This window comes from Globicephala melas, chromosome 3 (assembly GCF_963455315.2).
Source record: "Globicephala melas chromosome 3, mGloMel1.2, whole genome shotgun sequence".
NCBI classification, from domain to species: Eukaryota; Metazoa; Chordata; class Mammalia; order Artiodactyla; family Delphinidae; genus Globicephala; species Globicephala melas.
Window position 1 is genome coordinate 72,003,417 of NC_083316.1, and position 25,094 is coordinate 72,028,510.

At 39.5% G+C, this 25,094-nt stretch overlaps 2 protein-coding genes and 1 pseudogene across 6 annotated transcripts in view; 1 reads left to right on the plus strand and 2 right to left on the minus strand.

Moving 5' to 3' along the window:
- Nucleotides 1–2,395: 2,395 nt before the first annotated feature.
- Nucleotides 2,396–3,922, minus strand: LOC115848497 (phosphatidylinositide phosphatase SAC2 pseudogene; annotated as a pseudogene).
- A 6,214-nt stretch (nucleotides 3,923–10,136) lies between these two features.
- On the minus strand, nucleotides 10,137–21,081 carry MBLAC2 (metallo-beta-lactamase domain containing 2). The gene is made up of 2 exons (XM_030847536.2): nucleotides 20,163–21,081; nucleotides 10,137–13,685 (listed from the first exon to the last, which is right to left on the minus strand). The coding sequence occupies exons 1-2, from the start codon at nucleotides 20,614–20,616 to the stop codon at nucleotides 13,300–13,302; spliced, it is 840 nt and encodes a 279-aa protein (XP_030703396.1). The 5' UTR covers nucleotides 20,617–21,081; the 3' UTR covers nucleotides 10,137–13,299.
- A 140-nt stretch (nucleotides 21,082–21,221) lies between these two features.
- POLR3G (RNA polymerase III subunit G) overlaps nucleotides 21,222–25,094 on the plus strand; it is a 64,301-nt gene continuing 60,428 nt past the window's right edge. For 4 of the 5 annotated variants that reach the window (XM_060296002.1, XM_060296005.1, XM_030847549.2 and 1 more), the window contains exon 1: nucleotides 21,222–21,341. The gene's annotated coding sequence lies outside the window, so the exon portion shown is untranslated. Of the gene's footprint in view, nucleotides 21,385–25,094 lie in introns of all 5 variants that reach the window. The other variant, XM_060296003.1, reaches the window with a different exon arrangement.

The window sequence follows — 25,094 nt, forward strand, 5'->3', positions numbered from 1 at the left end:
GATGATAAAAATGTTCTGGAATTAGATAGCGGTGTTGGTTGCACACTTTAGTGAATATACTTAAAAGTACTGAATTATACACTTTAACATGGTGATTGTTATGGTATGTAAATTATACCTCAATGATAAACATTTTTTAAAAAGTTAGTGTAGAAAAGCACATGCATAGCCTCCCCTGTCATTAACATCCCCCATCAGAGTGGTGCATTTGTTACAGTTGATAAATCTACATTGACACATCATAATCATGCAAAGTTCATAGTTTGCCTTAGGATTCTATCTTGGTGTTGTACATTCTATGGGTTTGAACAGAGGTGCAATGACTTGTATCCATCGTGATAATATTACAGAGAGTATTTTTACAACCCTAAAAATCCTTTCTGCTCCACCTATCCATACCTGCCCCGGACCCCAACCCCTGGCAACCACTGATCTTTTTACTTTATCCATAGTTTTGCCTTTTCCAGAATGTCATACGACTAGAACCATATAGTATGTAGCCTTTTCAGAATGGCTTCTTTCACTAAGTAATATCAGTTTGAGTTTTCTCCATATCTATTCATGGCTTGATAGCTCATTTCTTTTTCTTCTTCCAGTTTTATTGAGATATCATTGATATGCAGCACTGTATAAGGTATACAGCATAATGATTTGACTTACATACATCATGAAATGATTATCACAATAAGTTTAGTGAAATCCATCATATCATATAGATACAGAATTAAAGAAATATAAAAAACTTTTTCTTGTGGTGAGAACCCTTAGGACTTACTTTCTTAACAACTTTGATATATGACATACAGCAGTGTTAATTATATTTATCACGTTGTATATTATATCCCTAGTAATAATTTATCTTATAACTGGGAGTTTGTACCTTCTGACTGTCTTCATCTAATTCCCCCTCTCCCACTCCCTGACTCTGGTAACCACAAATCTGATCTCCTTTTCTATGAGTTAGTTAGTTTGCTTGTTTTTGATGTATAATTGACCAACAACACTACGTTAGTTCCTGTTACACAACAGAGTAATCCGATATTTCTATACATTTCAAAATGATTACCATGATAAGTATAGTTACAATATGTCACCACAAAGATATTACAAAGTTGCTGACTATATTCCCCACAGTGTACATTTCATACCCTTGACTCATTTGTTTTGCAACTGGAAGTTTATACCTATTAATCTTCCTCACCTATTTCTTTCCTCCCTTTCCTCCCCCCACCCCGAACCTCCTGTTTATTCTCTGTAACTATAACACAGTTTGTTTTCTTTTTTCATTTTTTTTCACTTAAATTATAATGATATTTATTTTAAATAGTCACAACATCTGACACTTCAAAAAAAGATACCACTAATAAATAACAAAAGTAGAAATATCAAAGTTACAGCAGACATAATGTTTAGCTGAGAATCACTTCAACAGAGTAAAGCTCTTAAGATATCAGACAGACCAATATTTGTTTGGAAGAAGGTGTGCAACTTTCTTATTGTATAGGCTTACAGACAAGGCCCTGATTCTATGTGGTAAAGGTTACAGTCATAAAACCTAAAATTTTAGCACAATTGTGCTTCAGACTAAATTTTCGATAGTTGTGCTCATCTACACAGGATGTTATGGAATGCATTACCAGTATCCAATATGTATACATTCTTAACATTTCTGAAAATAGAGCAAAATTAATAGGTGCTGCTATTCACATCTCAGGTTTTATGACTGGCAAGTCTTAATGCTCCTAGACTTTGGGGTGTACAAGGTAGCAGTATTTTAAATTTGTTTAGGTAGAATGTAGGGAAGATCAGGATCAAATGGACATTCATTTCTTGACTGTAGTGCCATTAGCCCTCAATTAACTCTTTATAGGGAATGGTTAAGCCATCAAAAACTAAACCGATAGTTTTTATATTAAAATGCTTCTCCATACTAGTAACACTTTGAAGTCACTAAAAACTAAGTATTTACCTTGTAGAGGAAACACACAGAAATTAACTGACAAACAGAAAAAAACAAATTATGAAAAATGCTAATCACCTAAATGGATCCATGTCCACCCTTTGTGTCTACTTCATACATTCTACCCACCCACCCCACTCCAAAAAAGATTCAGGTCATTATGTCCCAAAGCAATGTATTCTTGAATTACTTTAAGAGAGACAAACTGCTCTGTAGTGTATAACCTATTTAGGTCTACACATTCTAGGGTGATGCACTTCCATTGTCCTAGCTCTCAAATTTGGAAATCTGCTCAGGTTCAGTCTCTTTTTAAAACCTTTCCAAATAAACATAATTAGAATTTGGGATCCGTAGATTCAAAGACAGTACAGGTTATATGACTCCTCCTTTTTTTTTGGATTAAATAAAAGCCACATGATTCTGTGTGGCTAAACACTAAATCTGAATTATTCGTGTCTGGCATTGAGTAAACATATTTTTAAGTTCATTCTGCGGGACTTCATTAACTACTTCGGGTTCTGCAGCGTTCTTCTGAACCTTTGCCACTGCAAAGTTTATCCCCTAGGTTAATCCAGCTTGGGTAATATTAGCAACCTGGACCATGCAACTTCGAATCTTTGCAAAGGGAGAGACTGCTCTGCTGCTACAGCCCTCTGAAGGAGAAGGAGTTACGTGAAGCCTTCTCTCAAGTTCAGGTGTGCCAGATTCGGAGCTGGGGGTCTTTTGAGATACAATTGAATGCACTGGTTCGACTGACAAAAGATGTGGGCCTGCTGCAGAAAAAGACACATCTAATTGAGATGGTCGAGAAGGTATCTGTTCCGTTGATTCAAAGTGAGTTTCTTCGTTAGAAACTCGATTGGTCATTTGATTTCCTTCCTCACTAGCCTGCTAAGAAACAGACCTGGTTTCTGACAGCTGGGTCATCTTGTTTTATGCATCTTGAACAAATCTGTGGCAATAAATATCCACAGGCTAGGTAAAGCCAGTCAATGTGTGTATGTCGTCAGCGGAAGGACTTTTCTTCAAAGAAGACGCATAGCCTTTTCCAAGCCCACTTTCATGAGCAAGCGTAACCTCTGAAGGAACATGAACGCTAATATCAGTGCTGCTAATAGACTGGGATGGACCGCCTAATCGAGGTATTGAAGCAATAATACCACAACTAGGAAGAACATAGTCTACTGGCCCTACATTCTCTAAAGAGTTTGCTAGCTGCCTGTCTTCATCAGACTTGGAATTTGTAAGGAATTCATCAGAGTGGTATGAGTCATTATCTGAACACATTTCCCCGTCTGACTCAGCCTGGGCTTCATTATCCATCACACTAGTGTTTTCCATGGTTTCAAGACTACTATCTGATTTCCAAAGATTTACTTTTAAGTTTGGTTTCAGAAAGTTAACTTTCATTTCAGGTTTTGTAAAGTTTCCTAGCTTTCGTAGAATGACAATATTTACATTGGATTTGGTCTGTTTCACTTTTTGATTTAGAGATGAAAATTTGCTCATTAAAAAATTTTCCCCTGGGCCAAAGAGCCTTGGTTTTGAGATCTGGTGCCAATGATGTCTTCATGAGGTTTACTGCTCTTCCTCTCAAGCTTTTTCTCTATTATAGGTACATCTAATCCCATGGCTTCCTTGGTGATCTGCAGCATCTCTGCAATGCACTGAAGGGTATCTTTTCCATCCTTTTCTGCATTGAGCATTACAGCTCTCAGGGTTAGGGAATAGCCACTTGCTTCTTTATATCTGTAGTGCAGTCGCACGCAGCAGAACTCTGCCTTACCAAAAAGAGTGGGTTCAGGACCTATTTCAATTTTTTTCCAGGTCTTCTAGACTTAGTCGTTGATACTGGTTTACTTTGTCAACTTCATCATCATAATAGGCCACGTAGTAGGCAGAGTTGGAAAGCAGTAACAACACATCCACGTCTCTGTGAGCAGCATCAATGAGGGTGCACCCTTAAAACTGTCGCTCGAGCCAAGCCAGAAAAATTACATCACGACACGTATTTTAATATGAAATAAATTCTAAACCTACTAATTAGTGTTACTTTATCTTAGCTTCTATTCTGACACTAATATTTACATTAGTCAGACATGATCTCGGTCAAAAGCATTATGTCCAGAACGAAAAGCACTTGGCACCTTAACAGGCAGTGGAGAAAAATGTCAGCCCTCCCCGCGCCCGCATTTCTACCAGTGTAAGCTGCAGTAAATACTTAATTTCCCTCCCCTCTTAAACAGAAAAAAAAAAAAAAAAAACCCCACACTTTTTCTTTTTATACACGGACAAGAAAACCCCTTTCAGGACTTCCCGGCCCCCCACGCCTGCAGCTTTGGAAGCAAGGGATGCGCTGCTCGTTTTTCTCTTCCCGCCATTCAGGCATCCCCTCCTTCCACACGATGAACACGAACCCCGCCAGCACCACATGCAGGCCCACCACCGCGACAATGGTCGCGCAAAAGCCACTGTCCTCAGGGGACATTAACAGGAGGCTTTGGAAAAGCAGTAATTTTCAGGAAGAATACAACCCCACGGGAACTTTAACCAGAAGTCCTGCAAAAAGGAGAAAAATCTTGAAAAGTCATCGCCAGGCGGCCGCCTGCGGGCTTGGGCTCTGCAGCGTTGCCGGCTGCATCGCCCAGGGCGGTCGCTTGCCGCTGGGCGGTCGGAGGAGGCCGGTGGGAGCGCGGCACCTCGTCAGTCCGTCGGTCCGTCCACGAGTGGAAGCTCAGTCAGAGCTGCCTGCACCAGAGCTAACACCTGCAGCGACTGCCTATTTTGTTTTTTAAGATTCCACATATGAGTGAAATTATACAGTATTTGCCTTTCTCTGTTTGACATTCTCTCTCTGATTTTGGTATCAGGGTGATGCTGACCTCGTGGATTGAGTGCAGAAGGGTACCTTCTTCTGCAATTTTTTGGAATAGTTTGAGAAGGATAGGTGTTAACTTATCTCTAAATGTTTGGTAGAATTCACCTGTGAAGCCATCTGGTGTTGGCATTTGTTTGTTGGGATTTTTTTTTGTTACTAATTCAATTTCATTACTGGTCTGTTCGTATTTTCTGTTTCTTCCTGGTTCAATATTGGGAGATTGTACATTTCTTCTAGGTTTTTCATTTTATTGCTGTGTAGCTGTTTGTAGTAATCTCTTATGATCCATTATGTTTCTGTAGTGTCAGTTGTAACTTCTCCTTTTTCATTTCTGATTTTATTGATTTGGGCCCTCTCTCTTTTCTTGTGGATGAGTCTGGCTAAAGATTTGTCAATTTTATTTATCTCTTCAAGAACTAGATCTTTGTTTCTTTGATCTTTTCTATTTTTTTTTAGTCTCTATTTCATTTATTTCTGCTCTGTTCTTTATGATTTCTTTCTATCTAATAACTTTGGGTTTTGTTTATTCTCCTTTTAGTTCCTTTAGATATAAGGTTAGGTTGTTTACTTGAGATATTTCCTATTTCCTAATGTAGGTTTGCATGGCTATAAACTTTCCTTTTAGAACTGCTTTTTCATTTGTCTCCAGGTATTTTTAAAATTTTTTTATTTTAAGTTTTGGCTGTGTTCGGTCTTCGTGGCTGCACACAGGCTTTCTCTAGTTGCGGCGAGCAGGGGCTACTCTTTGTTGCAGTGTGTGTGCTTCTCATTGCGGTGGCTTCTCTGGTTGTGGAGCACAGTCTCTAGGCACACAGGCTTCAGTAGTTGTGGCACACAGGCGCCATAGTTGTGGCTCGTGGGCTCTAGAGCGCAGGCTCAATAGTTTTGGCACACGGGCTTAGTTGTTCCACGGCACGTGGGAACTTCCTGGACCAGGGCTCAAACCTGTGTCCCCTGCAATGGCAGGTAGATTCTTAACCACAGCACCACCAAGGAAGTCCCTCCAGGTATTATTTGATTTCCTCTTTGATTTCATCACGTGATCCATTAGTTGTTTAGCAGCATATTATTTAGCCTCCACATGTTTGTATTTTTTGCAGTTTTTTTTTTTCTTACAGTTGATTTCTAGTCTCACAGCATTGTGGTTGGAAAAGGTGCTTGATATTTCCGTTTTCTTATACTTACTGTGATTTGTTTTGTGGCCTGGCATGTGATCTATCCTGGAGCATGTCCCATGTGCACTTGAAAAGCAGCAGTAGGTGCTGCTGCTTTTGGATGGAATGTTCTATATACATCTATTAAGTTCATCTTGCCAACACATGTGTCCTCATGGTAGAATGACTCCCCCAAATGGCTGCAGTCAGTGTCTGTCCCAATGGGATCTCCCATTGCCTCCTTTCTCTCCAGGAGGCTCTCCAAGATCAGCAGGGAGGTCTGGACCCAGGCTCCTTTCAAATACTGCTTCTGCCTTGGGTCCCAAAGCATGTGAGATTTTGTGTGTGCCCTTTAAGAGTGGAGTCTCTATTTCCCAAAAGGGTCTCCCCAAAGTAAACTCTGCTGGCCTTCAAAGCCAAACATTCTGAGGGCTTGTCTTCCTAGTGCAGAAGCCCTGGGCTGAGAAGCCCAATGCAGGGCTCAGATCCCTCACTCTTTGAAGAAAAACTCTGCAGTTGTAATTATTCTCCTATTTGTGAATCGCCCACTGGTGGGTACAGGTATTAATTATACGACATTTCTGCCCCTCCTACCTGTCTCACTGTGGTTCCTTCTTTACATTTTTAGTTGTATATTTTTTCTGCTAGTTTGCTGGTCCTTCTCATCAATAGTTGCTCTGTAGATAATCTAGTTGTAATTTTGGTGTGCCTATGGGAGGAGGTGAGCTCAGGATTTACCTACTCTGACATCTTGGCCACTCCCAAATAGCTGATTTCTTTTTTAGCACCAAATAATACGCTATTGTCTAGATGTACCACAGTTTATCCATTCATCTACTGAAGGACATCTTGTTTGATTCCAAGATTTGGCAATTATGAATAAAGCTGCTATAAACATCCATGTGCAGATTTTTGTGTGGCCATGCATCTTTACTTCATTTGGGTAAATACCAAGGAGCACAAGCAGATCATTTGGTAAGAATATGTCTTGTAAGAATGTGCCAATATTCTTCCAAAGTGGCTGTATCATTTTGCATTCTCACCAGCAATGAATGAGTTCCTGTTGCTCCACATTCTCACCACCATTTGGTGTTGTCAGTGTCCTGGATTTTGGCCATCCCAGTAGGTCTGTAGTGATATCTCACTTTTATTTGCACTTCCCTGATGACATATGATATGGAGCATCTTTTCATATGCTTATTTGCCATCTGTATATCTTCTTTGGTGAAGACTGTATATTTTTTATGTGAATTTTATATCCTGCTACTTTGTTAAATTCTCTTACTACTTTAAGAGGGCTTTTTTTTCCACTTATTTCTTTTAGTTTTATTCTTTTAGTTTATTCTTTTAGTTTATTCTTTTAGTTTTCCATAAGATGCTGGCTCTTGGTGTATATATTTAAACTTAAGAGTAGAAGACTTTACAATTCCATGTGTGAAGGTGCTAAGGAAAGGAGGCTCAGCAATTGTGCACTGCATTGTAGGGTAATCTCACAGGAACCTTTGTTTGGGGACTCTAGATTCAGTATCATTAGGTCTTTTCTTTGGGGAGTCAAATTTTTAAGAAACGGCTTTTAAAATCTACTGCCTAGAGGGTAAATCTTGGTTGCCAGCATTCTTTAAACTAGGTTAGAGGAGTCTGGGAATGTGAACTTTTAGTATACAAACTTCACTGTACATAAAGCTTTGCTAAATCCCTCTCTTTTTAGTATAGGACCCTGGCTTAACAATGTCTAGTTTCTTTTGAGTAGAGATCCTATTTTATCCTCCTCACATAATAATCCTCTAGTCAGCAGCAGATCCCAGTTTTGCAGTGTCTGAAACTTATGAAATTTGGGGGCTTTGAGACAGAGAATAAAAAATAACTTAGTTAAAAAAATTAAAACCAACCAAAAAATGACCCATTTGAACACATTTCTTGGGCCCCTCCCAGGGCCTTGGAAGGGACCCATGACAGTGCTAGGCTCTGAACCTAAAGATTACTTAATTTCATGGTAAATCTAAACTAGCCTCCAATCTTCCTTGAGGTGGGGGGAGAGGAAATTGCTTAGTAGTATAGAATTAGGGGGGATTTGATTTAAATTGCAAACAAACTTTGAAGCAAAAAGACTTCACTCCAAGTCCTAGAGGTACCTGCTACTATCAATTTCTAAGCCTTTTTAGGGGGAGTTGTGTTGGAAAGGATTGCTTCTTTGCTTTCCACATTCCTGTTTTCAGCCTTCTTGTGTTTGCCAAATTAGTTTTTGTTTCTCTATCAGCTTTCCAATGTCCAAAATGTTGATGCTGTTTGGTCCTTTACATTCTTGCTGTTCTTGTTTATGCCGCTTGAAAAAAAAAAAAAAAAGTCTTTCTTGTCATTTTACTGAGTTTCGGAAAGGGGCAAAAGTTAAGGTGTGCTATACCTGCCATTCTTAACCCAAAATCAGAATGTGCCATATCACACTCCAAAATTGCCCCCCAAAATGGCTGGAGGACTTTACACTCCTAGCAGCACAGCATGAAAATATCCACTTACCTTACCCTTGCCAACACTCCATATCCTCCACATTTCTGAATCTGATTAAACTATCTCATTGCTTAAATTTGCATTTCCCTGATTACTAGTGAGGTTCAGGATAATTTTATGTTTATTGGCCTTTTGTATTTCCTCTTCTGTGAATAACCTGTTTATATAATTTACCCATTTTTCTAATAGGTAGTGAAGGGTATCAGAACATGCCATCCCAAAATATCACTGTGGCATGCTGATTAAGCTGAAGGCAATTGAGAAAAAGCAAATACAGGAAAGGCTCTCTGACTTCCCCCTTACTACCCAAAGCAGGGCATAAAATTTCCCTTGAGAAAGATGCCCTCCCTATACGAGGACGAGGAGAACATTCTTATCACTGGAGATAGGGATCCAACATCAAGATTAATCTGTATAAAAAAATCCATTAAAATAACCCTGGGACTTCCCTGGTGGCACAGTGGTTAAGAATCTGCCTGCCAATGCAGGGGACACGGGTTTGATCCCTGGTCCAGGAAAATCCCACATGCTGTGGAGCAACTAAGCCCGTGCGCCACAACTACTGAGCCTGCGCTCTAGAGCCTGCGAGCCACAACTACTGAGCCCACATGCCAGAACTACTGAAGCCCGCACACCTAGAGCCCACGCTCTGCAATGAGAAGCCACCACAAGGAGAAGCCCTAGCAGTGCAACGAAGAGTAGCCCCCGCTCGCCACAACTAGAGAAAGCCCGCGAGCAGCAAAGACCTGACACAGCCAAAAATTAAAAACAAAAAAAAGTTGTATTTCACTAGTTTCCACAATTTACCAACCCTAGCTCAAGCCCCTTTTTCCTGTCTCTTCATTCTCCAGTTTGTCATTCTTTGCTAAAATGGTATACATGCGCTCAAGCCTATCCATTCCTTTGGGTTTATATTTCATATATATTAACCTCTGTGTACATGTAAAAATATTAACGTCAAAAAAAATTTGTGTGCTTTGCTCCTGTTAATCTCTTTTGTAAGTTTAATTCTCAGGCCCAGCCTCAGAATCTAAGAGGGTAAAGGAAAGGTTTTTCCTCCCATACATTAGTTTACCTTTTTCTTGTTGATTTGTAGGCATGCTTTGTATTTGTTTTAAATTTTTTTTCTGTTACACAAGTTAGGAATATTTTTAAATTTCTCTCCCTCTTTAACTTTCATTATGACATCCGAGTTCTAAGACATTTTAAATTTTGATATAGTTTTGCTTTTTGTTTCTATATAGAAAAGATCTTCCTTATCCTAATGTCTTAAACATGATTAAAATTTTCTTTCAATACACATGTGATTCTGCTTTTTACATTTAGATGTTTAATCCATTTGGAATTTATTTTTATGATGGCAGGGGCCTTTTTTCCCACATCAACAATTGAAATATATATTAAATAGTCCCTCTTTTATCCATTTATTTGAAATGCTATATTTATTAACTACTTAAGGCTTATACAGGTATTATTCAGTTTCTGGGTTCTCTATCCTTGCCTAGGGATTTACAGCTTATTTATTACAAGCTTTTCAAAACTGCACTTCACATAGAAAATAACCTTGCAAGACATTAAATGGAAATTTGCTAACATTATAAAAAATACCAACTATAGATTGAAATAAAATGTCCACTTTAATAGTTATCACATAAATGTTTACTTACACTTATCTGAAAATTATAAGAGGACAATTTGTGCATGTCACATTCATATTACTATCCATATAAGAACAACGACACATATTCATTTATTCAACTATATCAGGATAACACACAAGGTTTTGTTTGTTTTAGACTTCTCAGTTAAAAGGAAACACCAAATAAGGGAACTGAATTTCCAAAAATTAAGTTATTAACAAAATGAATAATAAAAATTATTTCTAAATGTCTTAGGTTTTGACAACTTTGAATTATACTTACATAATATTATTTCCCCAAACCATAAATTACAACAAGGGTCACTGTCAGGGTGAAAATATATATTTTCAAAGCTTCTTTAAAATATGCTATTATGCTTTAACATCACTTGATTTATTCTTGGCACATGTGGCATCTTGAGAAGTAAAAATACACTTTGCCAGTTTTATGTTATTGTGCAGGTATAAGAGAAAGAGCTCAGCTTGGGAGGCAGACAGACCTGTGTTCAGTTACCAGCTTTGTCCAAAGTCGTGTTAGGCTGGTCAATTACTTCTTGGCACTGGGGCCAGGATTAAATTAAATAACGCCTATTTTAAAATGCATAGCATGGGCACTAAATGAATGATACATCCTTTCCCTAATTTACCCACATTGAAGCCATAGCAAAATATCACAGTCTTATGTTTTGGTACAATTTGAAAAACCAGGAAAAAAAACTGGGAAATTTAAAAATAAAATCAATGTGCAATGTGCTTTGAAAAAATCGCACTTTTAAGAAATAAGGAAAGCCTTCATCAGGTTTAAATATTTTTCAATAAAACTTAGTGCCTACTATAACCTGATTTTTTTAAAAAGTCCTAAAATATGATAAAATGGTCCATGGTTAAGGACTTTTGGTTTTCTCTTGTGCTATTGATATAAAAATAATGGCTATATTTAAGGCTCATTAAGTGATATAGTTTGTAGTTGCCCTGAACCAAATCTATGTTCTTGATGTTACACTATCAATTAAAACAGACCTACTGCCTTGAATGACTGTCAGAGAGAAATTCCCATGATATTCTTCATTTCAACAACCATGGCTTCCTTGCTGATTTTAAGTAAGTTCATTTTGTGGCATGTGGCAGTACAGTTTGTCTGTCATAAGGATGATTCTTATATATACAATCACAGACCCATCTTTCTCATGCTAAATGCTTGGTGTTTAGAAGATCTAAGACACCGGAAAATTGAATTGACACAAGGAATAGCCTACTCTAGACAGCAATACTTCCATCCCTATTCTTAGCACTGAGGATGCAGAAATAACCCCATTCTTGTTTTCTACCCTCACCGCCCAACAAATCATCCTTCCAAATCTGACTCAAAAACTCCTCCTCCAGGAACCTTTCCCTAACCAAACTTCACACCCCTCCATTTATGTCCCTGACACTCATGTGTAATTTGTATTAACTTCAACCTGCATATACTATTATTCAAGTTTTGTTTGTCTTCTACTTCCAGCTAGGATATAGTCTCTGACTTTTTAAGCTTCCACAGTGTTTAGCACAATGTATGCATGTATGTATGTGACTGTGTGTATGCATGTGGGGGGCGTGTGTGTGTGTTGAATGAATAAAAGACTAAAGAACCTGAGTGGGGTGTTGGGTAGGAAAAGTTTCATATTTTTTCAGAAATCAAAATTGCTGGACCTTCTTAATACTAAAAAATCTGATTTCCAAAGCTATCTGAGTTTGGTTTAGGCTATGTCAATAATAAAAAGGCAGTGAAAAAACTGTTTAAAAAACCCTCATGAAATATTCCAAAAGGCTTTTCAATAAATTATTAAGAGTACCAAACTAAAACATTTTACTAAATAGTGGGATAATCTTTCCTATATCTTTATAAATGTAGACTTCTTTTCATTCAAGACAAAGAATACTGAACAGGAATAGGTGTTGTGAATCAGGATAAAAAAGGCAATTCACTCTAAGTCAATATCTAATGCACATTTTGCAATTGATTTGAAAAGCCTTCTGTGGCAAATATGTATGTTATGTTAAGTAAAAGAATGGTTTATATTAGGATGTTGGTACTATAAAATATGACACATATACTAAAGCTGCTATTTAAAAAGAAAAATTTTGTTTATTATAGCTGTTATTATTAAAATAGGATATAATTTTAAAATTACTCTTAATGTGTATATTTTCAAATTTCCCTGACAGTGTCCTTTTGAGAAATCTGACAATTTATAGTTAGATTACAGACATTTGAATTTCACTTTTACAATTGAAAGTATTACACTTACATAATAACAAACAACAATATATAGTAGTTTCTTTTTACTGAAGCACTCTGCAATTTATATTTAAAGCTTCACAATAAAACAAAATTCATTGTACTTTTTGTACGTAAAATTACATAACACATAATGTACACTATAATTACATTAAGAATAAATAAAATGAAGCATAAAAATTCTGTACCATAGGGGCTTCCCTGGTGGCGCAGTGGTTGAGAGTCCGCCTGCCGATGCAGGGGACACAGGTTTGTGCCCCGGTCCAGGAGGATCCCACATGCCGCGGAGCGGCTGGGCCTGTAAGCCATGGCCGCTGAGCCTATGCGTCCGGAGCCTGTGCTCCGCAACGGGAGAGGCCACAACAGTGAGAGGCAAAAAAAAAAAAAAATTCTGTACCGTAACAATGGATTGTTTTAGCTGTCATTCTAAATGTTAGTTTAAGTTTTGAGTTCTAATGTACTTTAAACCCAAAAACCTTTATCTTCAAATAATATATTAAAAATATCGAGTTCAGAGTATAAACATAAAACTCTTTATGCTCTTTTTTCTAGGTCATCTAGGAAATAAAATGAGAGAAATGAGACGCAAGGTAGTTCTTTTTCTTACTGCAAAATGCCTCCTTGCTTCCCCATATACCTCTATATCATTTCTAGAACAAATATTACAGAATGATGGCAAATTACAAGCTTTGGCAAATTATAATCTTATTTAAGTGGTTTCTTATTTGGAAAAAAGAAAAAAATTTAAGAAGTTCCATTTTTGGCTTATTCATTCTCAACCTTTTTTTCTCTAATACATAATAGTAGTAAAAAAGCATTTCTTAAAATGCTCACTATTTTAAACAACACAGAATTAATTGTATTAATTTATAGAATTAAATACTAGGGCGAGGTCCTAGAATTTGTTACACGTAGGGCTAAACTTGCAAGAGATCGCATGGCAAAAGTAGAAACTTTGTGACATATCCCAGCTTTTGAAATATAGTTAGAAGCCAATCGAAAAAGCCTTTCAGCACCAAAGGTATTGAAGTGCCCAGGAAGCACCTTCTCTACCAGACCTCTGTCCACTAATTCTATCAGACGTTCACAGGTTCCAACATAGTCACTTATCCTGCTGTATGGGAGCCAGTCAATCAGTGATCCATCATACACGACGTCTCCACTGAAGAGAATCTTCCGGTCTTTGTCATGTAAGCAAATACTGCCCCTAGAATGACCAGGCATGTGCATAACAGTGAGCTGTCTGTCACCAAGGTTGATCACATCCCCTAAAAATGGAAACAGAATTTACAGATAAACATGTTATATATTTGACTTCAATCGCTTAAAGAATAGAAGAACACAACAGTTTCAAAGATGTTGGGAAGGATGAACTTATTTTAGTTTTATTTTAAAAATACCTACTTCTTATTGATGATTTAAAATAAGTTGCCTATATTTCACTTCTGTTGTTTGCTAGACCAGTGTTTGCCAAAGTAAACAGGGAAACACAATTTCTGCTGGTTGTTATAATATATAAAAGAAAAGAAGAAAAGAAGATTCTGTGGTCAAATAATTTTGAAAACCCTTCAAAGAAAATTAAGCAGCTTTCTTTTCTGCAAGATATGCTAATGTACATTTAATACGCTAATGTACATTGTGGATATACACAAGGGAGATGTGGCTGTATAGTTTCTCAAATTTATTTGACCAAAAACCTCATTTTTCAGAATATCCATTGTACTAGTATCTGGTGACACAATTCATGAATGGTGCTCTAGTGAACAGTATTATATTTTTGCCCTTTGTTTTGTCACTCTGTGGAAATTAAGACCTGAGGAATCGGTACAAATGATGATGCTCTGGCTACTGGTATTGCTGTAATAAACTGTTCTTAGTCTCTGACCCAGGAACCTCATGTCTTCTGTCAGAATCCATGAAACTGGGGCAAGATAACTTACTAACCTGCAAGTACGGTAAAATCTCACACTCTTCTCAGTTATTTGACAGTGGGGAGGAAACTGAGCTATATGAATACAAATTGCTGTTTTACTGGATTTAAATCAGTACTAACTTAGGTAAATCATAATAAGTTAAAATATTCATATTGTTATCTCTAGTGCAAACATATACAGAAAAAAATCAAAGAAATATAGCTAAAATTAATAGTGAAATTAAAATGGTGTAATAATCAGGAATTGTTAACATAAAAGAAGAAAATAAAGGAAAAACAAAGACATATACAAGAAATGAGACATAGAAAACAGATAACAAAATGGCAGACCTAAATACAGCCATATCAATAATTATATTAAATATGAAAGGGATAAACACTCTAATCAAAGGCAGAGATTGTCAGTCTAGATTAAAAAGTGAGATATGTATGCAGTCTACAGGAGAGGAACTATAAAATCAAAGACAAAAATAGTTTGAAAAATTATACCATATAAATATTAACAATAAGGGCTTCTCTGGTGGTGCAGTGGTTAAGAATCCGCCTTAACTTAATGCAGGGGACACGGGTTTGAGCCCTGGTCCAGGAAGATCCCACATGCTATGGAGCAACTAAGCCCGTGTGCCACAACTACTGAGCCCACACGCCACAACTACTGAAGCCCGCGTGCCTAGAGCCCAAGCTCTGCAACAAGAGAAGACACCACAATGAAGAAGTGCACTGCAACTAAGAGTAGCCCCTGCTAGCCACAACTAGAGAAAACCCGCGTGCAGCAATGAAGACCCAACGCAGCCAAAAATAAATAAATTAATTTTAAAAAATATATTAACAATAAGAGAACTAGAGTGGCAATACTGTCAGACAAAATGGTTTTTTATATAAGAATATTACTAGAGGAAAGAGGTACATTTTATGAGGCTATACATTAGGTCAATACATGAAAAAAAATTCTAAATGCATATGTACCTAAAATAGAGACTAAAAATTCTTCAAATAAAAACTGACATAATTAAAATAAGAATAAACAGTTCAACAACTGTGCTTAGAGATTTGAATAGTCCTCTCTGAATAATTCATAATACAAGTAGATTGAAAATCAGTAAGGATACAGAAGACCTGAACAACACTATCAACCAGCTTGACCTAACTAACATATATAAAATAGTTTACACCAAAACAGTGAAGTACACATTCTTTTCAATTGCACATGAAAAAGGTGTTTTGTTATATTTGTACACTGAAAACTACAGAAATATTTTCAAGAGAAATTAAAGAGGATCTAAGCAAAAGGAGAAACGTGCCATATCCATTGATTGGAAGACTCAAAGCTGTTAGGATGGTAATTAAATCCAGTTTTTCTTATAACTGCACTGTCTAATAGTACTTTCTAGGACAATGGAACAACATTATCTGTATCAACATTGTCCAATATGGTAGCCACCAGCTATGTGTAGCTAATGGTTCTTGAAATAAAGCTAGTGCAACAAGGAACTAAATTTTTAATTTTAATCAATCTTAATTAATTTAAATTTGTATTAGATAGCTACATGTGGCTAGTGACTACTTTAATGGTCAGTGTAGATCTATAAATTCAAGAATCTCAATCAAAACCTTGACATGCTTTTTTACAGAAATTGAAAATCTGGCTCTGAAATTTATATGGAAATGCAAATGACCTAGAATAGCCAAAACAATTTTGAAATAGAGGTATAAAGTTGGAGGACTTTTCTAATTTCAAGAGTTATAACAAAGTTGCAATAATCAGGAGAGTGTGGTGCTGGCTAAATGATAGACATAATCATTGAAAGAGACTAGAGTCCAGAAGAAAACACTCACATATATGGTCAGTGTTTTTTTGCGGTGCGCGGGCCTCTCACTGTTGTGGCCTCTCCCATTGCAGAGCACAGGCTCCAGACGCGCAGGCTCAGCGGCCATGGCTCACGGGCCCAGCCACTCCGCAGCATGTGGGATATTCCCAGACCAGGGCACGAACCCGTGTCCCCTGCATCGGCAGGCGGACTCTCAACCACTGCGCCACCAGGGAAGCCCATGGTCAGTGGATTTTTGACAAAAGTATCAACTAATATAATTCACTGGGTAAAAGGATAGTCTCCTCAACAAATTAGAGTGGAATACTTTGGAGATATATATATATGCAAATAAACAATAGGCACCTCTCAACACTTACTTCACAATATTAACAAAAATTAACTCAAAATGGATCATAATCCTAAATGTGAGAGCTTCCAGCAAAAAAAAAAAACAGAAGAAAATCTTTGTGATCTTGGGCTAGTCATAGAGCTCTTAGATATGACACAAAAAGCATAAAACATAAGGAAAAGAGACTAATTGGACTTCATCCAAGTTATAAACATCCCTGCTTAAAAAGATACCATTAAGAAAATGAAAAGGCAGGCCACACACTGGGAGAAAATACTTGCAAAATGTATATCTGATAAAGGACTTGAATTCAGAATATATAAAGAACACTTACAACTCAATAAGAAAACAATTTTTCAATTTTTAAAAAAGAGAAAAGATTTTGATAGACCCTTAAACAAAGAAGATATTTGAATAGCAAATAAGTACCTGAAAAGATGCTCAATGTCATTAGTCATTAGGGAAATGCAAATTATATATACATACACATACACTTATCCCTATTTTCCATCTGAACTCCTGAGCTCATGAGTACTTGGCATCCCTCAATCAAGAAACCCCTTTGCTTGTGACTTCCCTGGTGGTCCAGTGGTTAAGACTCCTCACTTCAACTGCAGGATGGGTTCAATCCCTGGTGAGGGAACTAAGATCTCATATGCTGCACGGCGCAGCCAAAAAAAAAAAAAAAGAAACCCCTTTACTTTATTCTTGCCAGGAAACAAACTAACTCCGGGGAGAGGAGCATTCACTTAGGGAGAAGAGTTCAGAGTTTTAACAGCTTCTTAAATGGCTTTCAACCAATTCTACTTATTTTAGTTTTCTTCCCTTTGCCCCAACTAAGGTACCAGCTACTGCTAATTCCTGAGCCTTTTAAGCCTCCTGCAGTGCAAACTGGATTGGCTCTCAATTTTCTATTGCTGGCATAGGATAAAACTGCTAACTCAGTCATCACATTTACTCTCCAGCATCCAAAACAGAACCTCAATGTGGATTTATACATAAAGCAAATAGACAAACCATGGTGCATCTGCTGTAATCTTAGTGGGATTTTGAGAGGGAGTCAAATTAGACGTGTTCGTTCAATCTGCTACCTTTCTGGAATCCATTTTTTGTTTTTAACCTCCCCAAATGATTTTTAAGTTTACCTGAAACAACTGTTCTAATATCTTGATGACTCTAGGCAAATTGTTTAAACATGTACAGTAGGGGCCAAAATGCCTGCCTATTGTGAAAAACAGGCAGAATGATGTGTGCCCATTCAAGAAGAATGTGCTGTATCAGTTTAGGGTTTATTGCTATCTTCTTATAGGAAGATATGATTTCACTATTAGTAGGGCGAGTTGTTTTTCCATCAAAAATGATGCATGCACTGGATGATGACCTCTCCTTGTCTTCCTTGTCCCTTATACACAAGTAAGCTTTTGGGTTAGTGATACACTGCACAGATTTATGCTTCTCCACGACAGGTGGTCATCAATCCACTAAATGAAATGTAATAAGCTAACGAATTCAGCCTCCTTATTTTCTAACCAAAACAATGAAGACTTCATGCTGTTAGGTATGTACGGTTCGTGTGTACGTAACTGTGTATGAGTTTTTAATATAAATATTTTCTATTTCCTTCCAGGTACCTGGATTATGATAATATCAAGTTAGCAGGCCACACCATTCAGAAGAGACAGGAAATTAATATTCCTGAGAAAAGAGGATATTAGATACTACTTGAGAGAGTGAGACATCCAGCTCCTAATGAAAAACAATTTTTAATTTAACACAGTATTACCACCTTCAAAGTTTTTAGTAAATATTAACCTTTCATTTCACACTTTCAAAGGCTTAAAGCACCACAAAGGTAGCTTGCAGGTTCCTTGCAACTCCAAAATCCTGTAATTTCAGCATCAACTGGGATTTAGGAAACCTGGTTTCCAGTCCGAGCTCTTTCCCTAACTATGTGACTTCAGGTATGATATTCAAGCCCATGTGGATTCTTCATCTATAAAACAATAATTCCTATCGTTCTTTCATCATTTCCTATTTCTGGCACAGAAGCAAAAGTAAATAAATCAAAAGTCATTTATTCATTTAGACAATTTAAATATATTTTAAATACTAATGTAAACTTTTTTGGGGGGGGCTGGGTGTTAATTTAGTCTGAATACCCATCAACTGCATGGAAATCCTACCTCTAGAAGTATCAATTCCATCAAGAAATACAGCAATTAAAAGTACCTTTAATGTAAATTTAGTTTTCTTTCATCTCAAATTGTCAGGTAATGTAAGACTCCCATCTAAACCATTGTTTTTTTTAATCTTTAGATTTAAAATTTTAATGAAAAGACTGTTTAAGTGGGGTGTGAGGTATAGAATCTTGCTTTCTATTTCTTATGCCTCAAGTGATCAAGATCTCATCTGTAAGATAAACTCATTTTTGTAAAGTACTTCATTATTTGTCATACTGGTTGGTCATAAAAGTGAGACTTATTGTACTGCAGCAACTGGATTTTTCTGCCTCGTAGGGGAATGGTTTAATAAACTAATTTGGCAAATAAAAGAGTTTCAAGATAGAAAGGAAAGAGGGTTTCACCTCCTTCTCAGGATTACCATAATATATTTATGGGGTAGGATTTATGTATGATCTGCATGCTTTGATCTATTGTGCCTGGGTTGCAATCCTAGCTTTTATCTGTATCTTGCTCTGTGGACTCTAGACAAGCCATTTAATTGGGGGTCAGTAGCCTCACTTCAAATGTGTTGTGAGGCTAAAATCAACAGAAGCATTCTAAAAACAAAAAAGAAATTAATATACAAATATCACTGCTGTGACCAACTGGCTTAATTATTTAAGTGACTGTGTGAGGTTGGAAGGGCTGGAACCCTACACTATTTTATTCCATTAGTTTCTTTCTGAACCCCATCCTGCTTTTCACAGAGCCAAAGAGGCTCAGGGTTATCTAAGCATTAGTCCACATACTTCACCATTACGGGAAATAGCCTCCTTATTAATCTTTCTCAGGCCTTGCTTTCAACCAGAATAGAGAGCTGTCATAAGACTCAGACACATTCTACTTTTTATGTTCACAATCAAGCTTTTTCTCTTGTGAGGCAACATCAAGAACTGAAAGATAAAGATGCATGAGCAGATTAGAACCACTGCTCTCTAACGGCTTTCTAAGCCTACAGGTGGGAATTGTTCGTACCCGGCCGATGAAGTCAGCAGTTCTCAAAAGCATAGAACATGACATGCACTCTCCATGAGGCACCATTCCTTAAGAGTCTTTTCGCTAGAAAAGTGCCTGGAAATGTCAGACTTGTGTTCGGGAAAAGAATGGGAATCCTAGTCAGAAGTCTCTATAGCGTTACTACATACCGTACGTTACACAGGAAACTGACTAGGGGGTGGGGCCGGCTTTCAGTCGAGTACTCAGCATTACTACAAGGTGCCGGAGCTTGTCCCTGGTACGGAAGGCTGCAGTGGCCTTCCACAGACTCTATGGTCGAGTGGGCTTTTGACTCAGGGAAGGGAGAAACAGAAGTAGTGTTTCTGCGATATGACACCTTACAGCCAAGCAGGTGTGCAACAAGCACCCCTCGGACAGTTTCTCCCCAGTCCCTTCCCTTTATGAGAGAACGCGCGCCCGTGAGGGACCATTACCATCCTGCAGGATGAGGGTGGGCTGCACCGCTTGCACTCGGAACTGCCTGGCCCTCCAGCCCGGGCTCGGCGCCCGCACCACCTCACTGTCGGAGAGCCAGGTCACGGTCTCAAAGTTGTCCCCGCGAGCCAGCGCCTCGGCCTCGGCGTGGTGCACCGCCACCCGGTCGAACTGGTAGAGGCCGCCGGAGTGGTCGAAGTGCACGTGGGTAGCCACAGCCAACAGTGGCCGGCACGCCGCATCCTCTTTGGCCCTGCGGTCCTGCAAGAGGCCGGAGGAGTACAGGTACTCCGGGAGGCTGCGCAGCCCCAGGCCTGTGTCGATCACCACGTCCTGCTCGGAGCCGCGCACCAGCCAGATGTTGGCGCGGTTGCCAGACTCATAGAAGCGTTCCTGAATCCAGAAGACGCCGTCGCCCAGGGACTTGTGGGCGTACCACTCAAGCGCAGACATGCTGGGCAAGGATGCGGCCAGGAGGAGTGGGTGTGGGCGTGTGCCTCCCGCAGGCTGCCCAGACTCGGGCGCTGCAGCTGTATGGAGCGGTCTGCCCGCAGCCCGGGAGAAACCGCAGAGCAAGGAGGGGGCGGGGGATGCGGATGGGGTTGCGGGGAGAACCAGAAGAAGGAAAGACGCGCGGAGACTCTGCCTGCAGCGTCCGCCCGCACCCTCCTGCCAGGTCCGCAGAGAGCAGGAGCTGCTCTCCTCGTACCGGGGCGCTGGAACAATCGCAGCCTCACTGGCCGTAGCACAAGGGAGCGTTAACGCAGGGGCCAATGCAGTAGACGAGAGATCCAGAAAGTGATAACTCTTCCCACCTCTGGGGGTCTGACGGCAGAAGCCGAGAGCTAAGCGTGGGAGGGAGCAGGGCAGCCCACCCACCGCGCGCTATGTTGCGCACTTCCAGCTGGCGCAGAAAGAGTCAGGCCAAGGGGGTTGGACGACTACGGCGCCCGCCAAGGGCTAAAAAGCTCTTTGCCAGGAGGGCGGGGCCTAGCTAGGGAGTGGGTGGGGCTAATTGGTTGGGTTTGAACGCGGCTCTGAGGCCGCGTGGAGGGCGGAGCGTGCTTCTCCAGAGGTGGAACCAGCACCGGAGCGTCGGAACGTTCTGTCCGCACCCCTTCCTTGCCGGCCGGCACTTCGGTTGCACAGTTTTCCAAGCCTCGAGACTTAGTGAGCAGGTAACAGAGGAGGCAATTGAGGGCTTGGGAGGAGTTGGAGAGGGTAAGTGGGGAGTTAAAGGGGCACATGGAGAAGGTGGGGGAAGTCAGGAGTGGAGATTAAAGAGCCTCTGGATTGAGGGGCATTGGGAGATAGCTTTACGTCCCCTTCTCCTAATCCCTTCACAATCGTTTAAAATTGTCGCTTCCAATTTTTACCTAGTCTCCACTTCCTAGGACTGTTTGCAGTGAGAATGGAATTTATACTCTTACTGATGGTAGATTTCCAATTCCTTTGGTATGATTGGTTGAAACACGAGTCATTGCCGCAGACTTGCAGCTAAGGACAGACTATTCAGTATGTTTTCTTAACTGTTAGCACTTTACCCTGTATCATGGGGGAGAGGTGTTGTTGATAAGATTTTTCCTGTCTTCTAAAAAATTAAATTATATATTCGTTCCCCTACCCTCCTTTGTTTTGCATTGTTTGTCCGCTCTTGGAAGAGAGCAAACAAAGTTGGGAAAAAGGCTCAACTGAGGAAAGGTGGAGGCAGCCGCACCTTGAGAGGACGGGAAAAGTGGATAATGCCTGGGCGTGGCCCCAACAGCCACAGAAATCACCCCCACTATTAACACCAGGTTCCTGTCCCCATCCTGCATCTCCCCACTGTTGAAACATCCATTTAGGCTTCAGAAATTCCCTTGAGAACTTGACTAACCTCCTTGCTCAGCCAGGAAAAATTATAAAGAGACCCATGAGACAGCATTATAAAAGATAATTAGGAAAACACTTATTGTGGCAGCTGCTAATAAGCCTTCTTAGAAGGAGAGGTGTGTTCTCCTCCCCTACAATCCTTAAGTCTTCGATGAGGATGTAGCCTTTCTGAATATTTGCCTAACCTAGTTAGAATTTATCCAGACACTCTGTTCAGGGTTATTCTTATGTGCAAGTCCCAAGCTAAAAGATGTGTAAAAAAACAGAATTAAAAAAAAAAAGTCATGATCTGGGTTCCCAACAATTTGAAGGAAGATAATAACTGTACACAAATGTTTGCAATGTAAAGCAAATGAGATATGTACCCCAGAGGAAGTAAAAACTAGGTGCTGTGAGAATATGCATGGAAGGGATTGTTCAGTGGCATTTGAGCTGGCCTTAAAAGACCACTGTTGGTTAGGATGTTCTCAACAGGGAAGTACAGAATTCTCTGCAGTTTTATTTTTCCTCTAGGCAAAGAGAGGTGAATTGGAGTAATATCCTTACTAGGCCATGAACTCAGCAATAATTCTCCCAATTTTTATTGGACTTTTGCCAGGCTCTGGTTGGTAATGGGGCAGGAAAAGGTGACTAAGTCTTCAAATAAAGAGGCCTTCACACTTACAGATCCTTCTGCTTGTATTACACTTTCCCCTATATATCCTTTCCTAGTTCTCAGCCTGGCTTTTTCCTTCTCTTTGTCAGGTTTGTGCTCAAATATTACAAAATACAGGAGGACTTTATTCAACCATTCTCTCCATAATAGCACCCATGTTTCCTGCCTTTATTTTTTCTTGCACTAATCACTACCTGGCACTCTATAAAGTATATTTTTTTCCATTTCCCATAGTAGACTATGAGCACTACGAAACCAGGGATTTTGTTTTGTTCGCTATTATATTCTCATTATGTAGGTGGTCTGACACAGAGGTTGCTTAACAAATACTAGAAGGATGGATAATTGAAGAAATTACTGGGGAGACAGGCAAGAACTGACAATTACAACATGATTTTTAAAAGGGTAATAAAAGCAGTGTAGTACTTGGGAAACAGAAAAGAGATAGGCCTACCTCCGTTTCGGATGGAGTAAATGGTCAGAAGTGGCATTTGCATAGTATCTTAAATGATGATGGGGGCTTGCTTACATGGGTGTGGCCTTCCAAGCAGAAGGAACCGTGACATGCAGCAGCTGGTGTAGCAGAGTTGGGAATGGTTAGAGCTGGGGTGGGGGGAAGGGGAGGTGCAAGGTGCAAGAAGCGGAAAGTTAGTCTCCAAAGCTCTGTTAGTCAAGGAGAGTGATACATCAAGTTTTGTGTTCTAGAGAGATGACTGGAGAGTGGATTGAAAGGGGGAGTCTGGCCATGAGAAGTTTATTTGTTCTGTATTAGAGGTCCAGGCAAGAGATGGTAAAGGCCTGAACTAAAGCAGAAGTGAAGAAAGACAAACATATAAGAAGGGACACAGAGCTGATAGTCTTCTACTATTAGATGAGGAGATCAAGGGAGGTGGAGACAAGGTCAGCATGACTGTTAGTTTCTAATTAGGGCAATTTAGGTGCTATTCATCAGGAAAGAAACTGTGACCTGGCTTTCAGTGCCTCTCCTAGCTTCCATGCCTGCTTATATCTGTTTGTATGTTTACTGACCAAGGTAATATGTGCAAGAGACTGTGTGAGATGTGGAGGACAATACAGTTAAGCCACAATTATAACTCATAAAATGTTAGAGCTAGGAGGAATTTCAGAGATGAGCTAAATCTCTGCCACAAAGTTGTTTCCACTGTTAATTAGAATAGGCTTTTGCATTTCAGCTCTTGGATACTTGAATTACACTCATCAAACTATCTCAGAACAATTCTGAATAGGAATTTTCAGGAGGCATCCCAAAATGGAAGGGTGGTGCATCTGATTTTACATTTCCTTTTTTTTTTTTTTTTTTTTTGCGGTACGCGGGCCTCTCACTGTTGTGGCCTCTATCGTTACGGAGCACAGGCTCTGGATGCGCAGCCTCAGCGGCGATGGCTCACGGGCCTAGCCGCTCCGCAGCATGTGGGATCTTCCCGGACCGGGGCACGCACCCGCATCCCCTGCATCAGCAGGCAGACTGTCAACCACTGCGCTACCAGGGAAGCCCTGGAGCAGTGGTTCTTAATGTAGGTTACATACTGGAATCTCCTGGAGTGCTTTAAAAAGACCTAGTGCCTAAATCCTACCTCCAGAGATTCTGATTTTATTGTTCTAGGGTGATGCTTGAGGGTTTTTTGTTTTGTTTTGTTTTGTTTTTTTAACTCTCCTGATGATCCCAGTGTACAGCCAGGTCGCAAACTTGTTCTAGAAGTTTAAAAAAAAAAATCCTTAATAGTAGGCTGACTGAATTGTATTTCTGTGGGTAAATTTGCTTATCAAATCATAGTAAGTAAATAAGGAAAGCCTAACACTGATTACAGAGCTGTTGTATAGAGAGTATTCTACTGAACAGTGGGGGATATAAAATCTCTACTGTTAATATAGTTGAAGAAATAAACAAAAAAAATGGAAGTGAAACTCCTTCTCTTTGGAACAGGTCCATTTCCCAAAAGAGGCATTGTCTATATTTCTTTCAGAATTGAAGAATGCTGCTGCATTGTATGTATTACCTCAATTTTTAAAAATCCATTTATTTTAGCAAGAGGATCTTTCCAAGAGCAAGGGGATGAAATGACAGTTGTGGATGTTGAGGGACTTAAACTGGATCTTAAGGTAAAAAGGGATGCAGCCAGGCAAGGAGGAAGAGGGTTCCAGTGGAGAGAATGCTAGTCAAGACGTGATTATAGGCAAGTGAGTCAGGAGGATCAGTGCAGCCATCTTAAAAGGGCCCCCAGTACTTGTAATAGGGAGGTGTTTTTTTTTTAATTAATTAATTAATTATATTTAGTTTTGGCCGCGTTGGGTCTTCGTTGCTGTGTGGGCTTTCTCTAGTTGCGGTGAGCGGGGGCTACTCTTCATTGCAGTGTGCAGGCTTCTCATTGCGGTGGCTTCTCTT

What these genes read in the sequence shown, in the direction of transcription:
- MBLAC2 (XM_030847536.2), bottom strand. Translation starts at nt 20,616, where the DNA reads ATGTCTGCGCTTGAGTGGTACGCCCACAAGTCCCTGGGCGACGGCGTC. An exon ending in CACCCTCATCCTGCAGGATG is followed by an intron (nt 13,686 to 20,162) that starts GTAATGGTCCCT and finishes TTCCATTTTTAG; the next exon opens with GGGATGTGATCAACCTTGGT.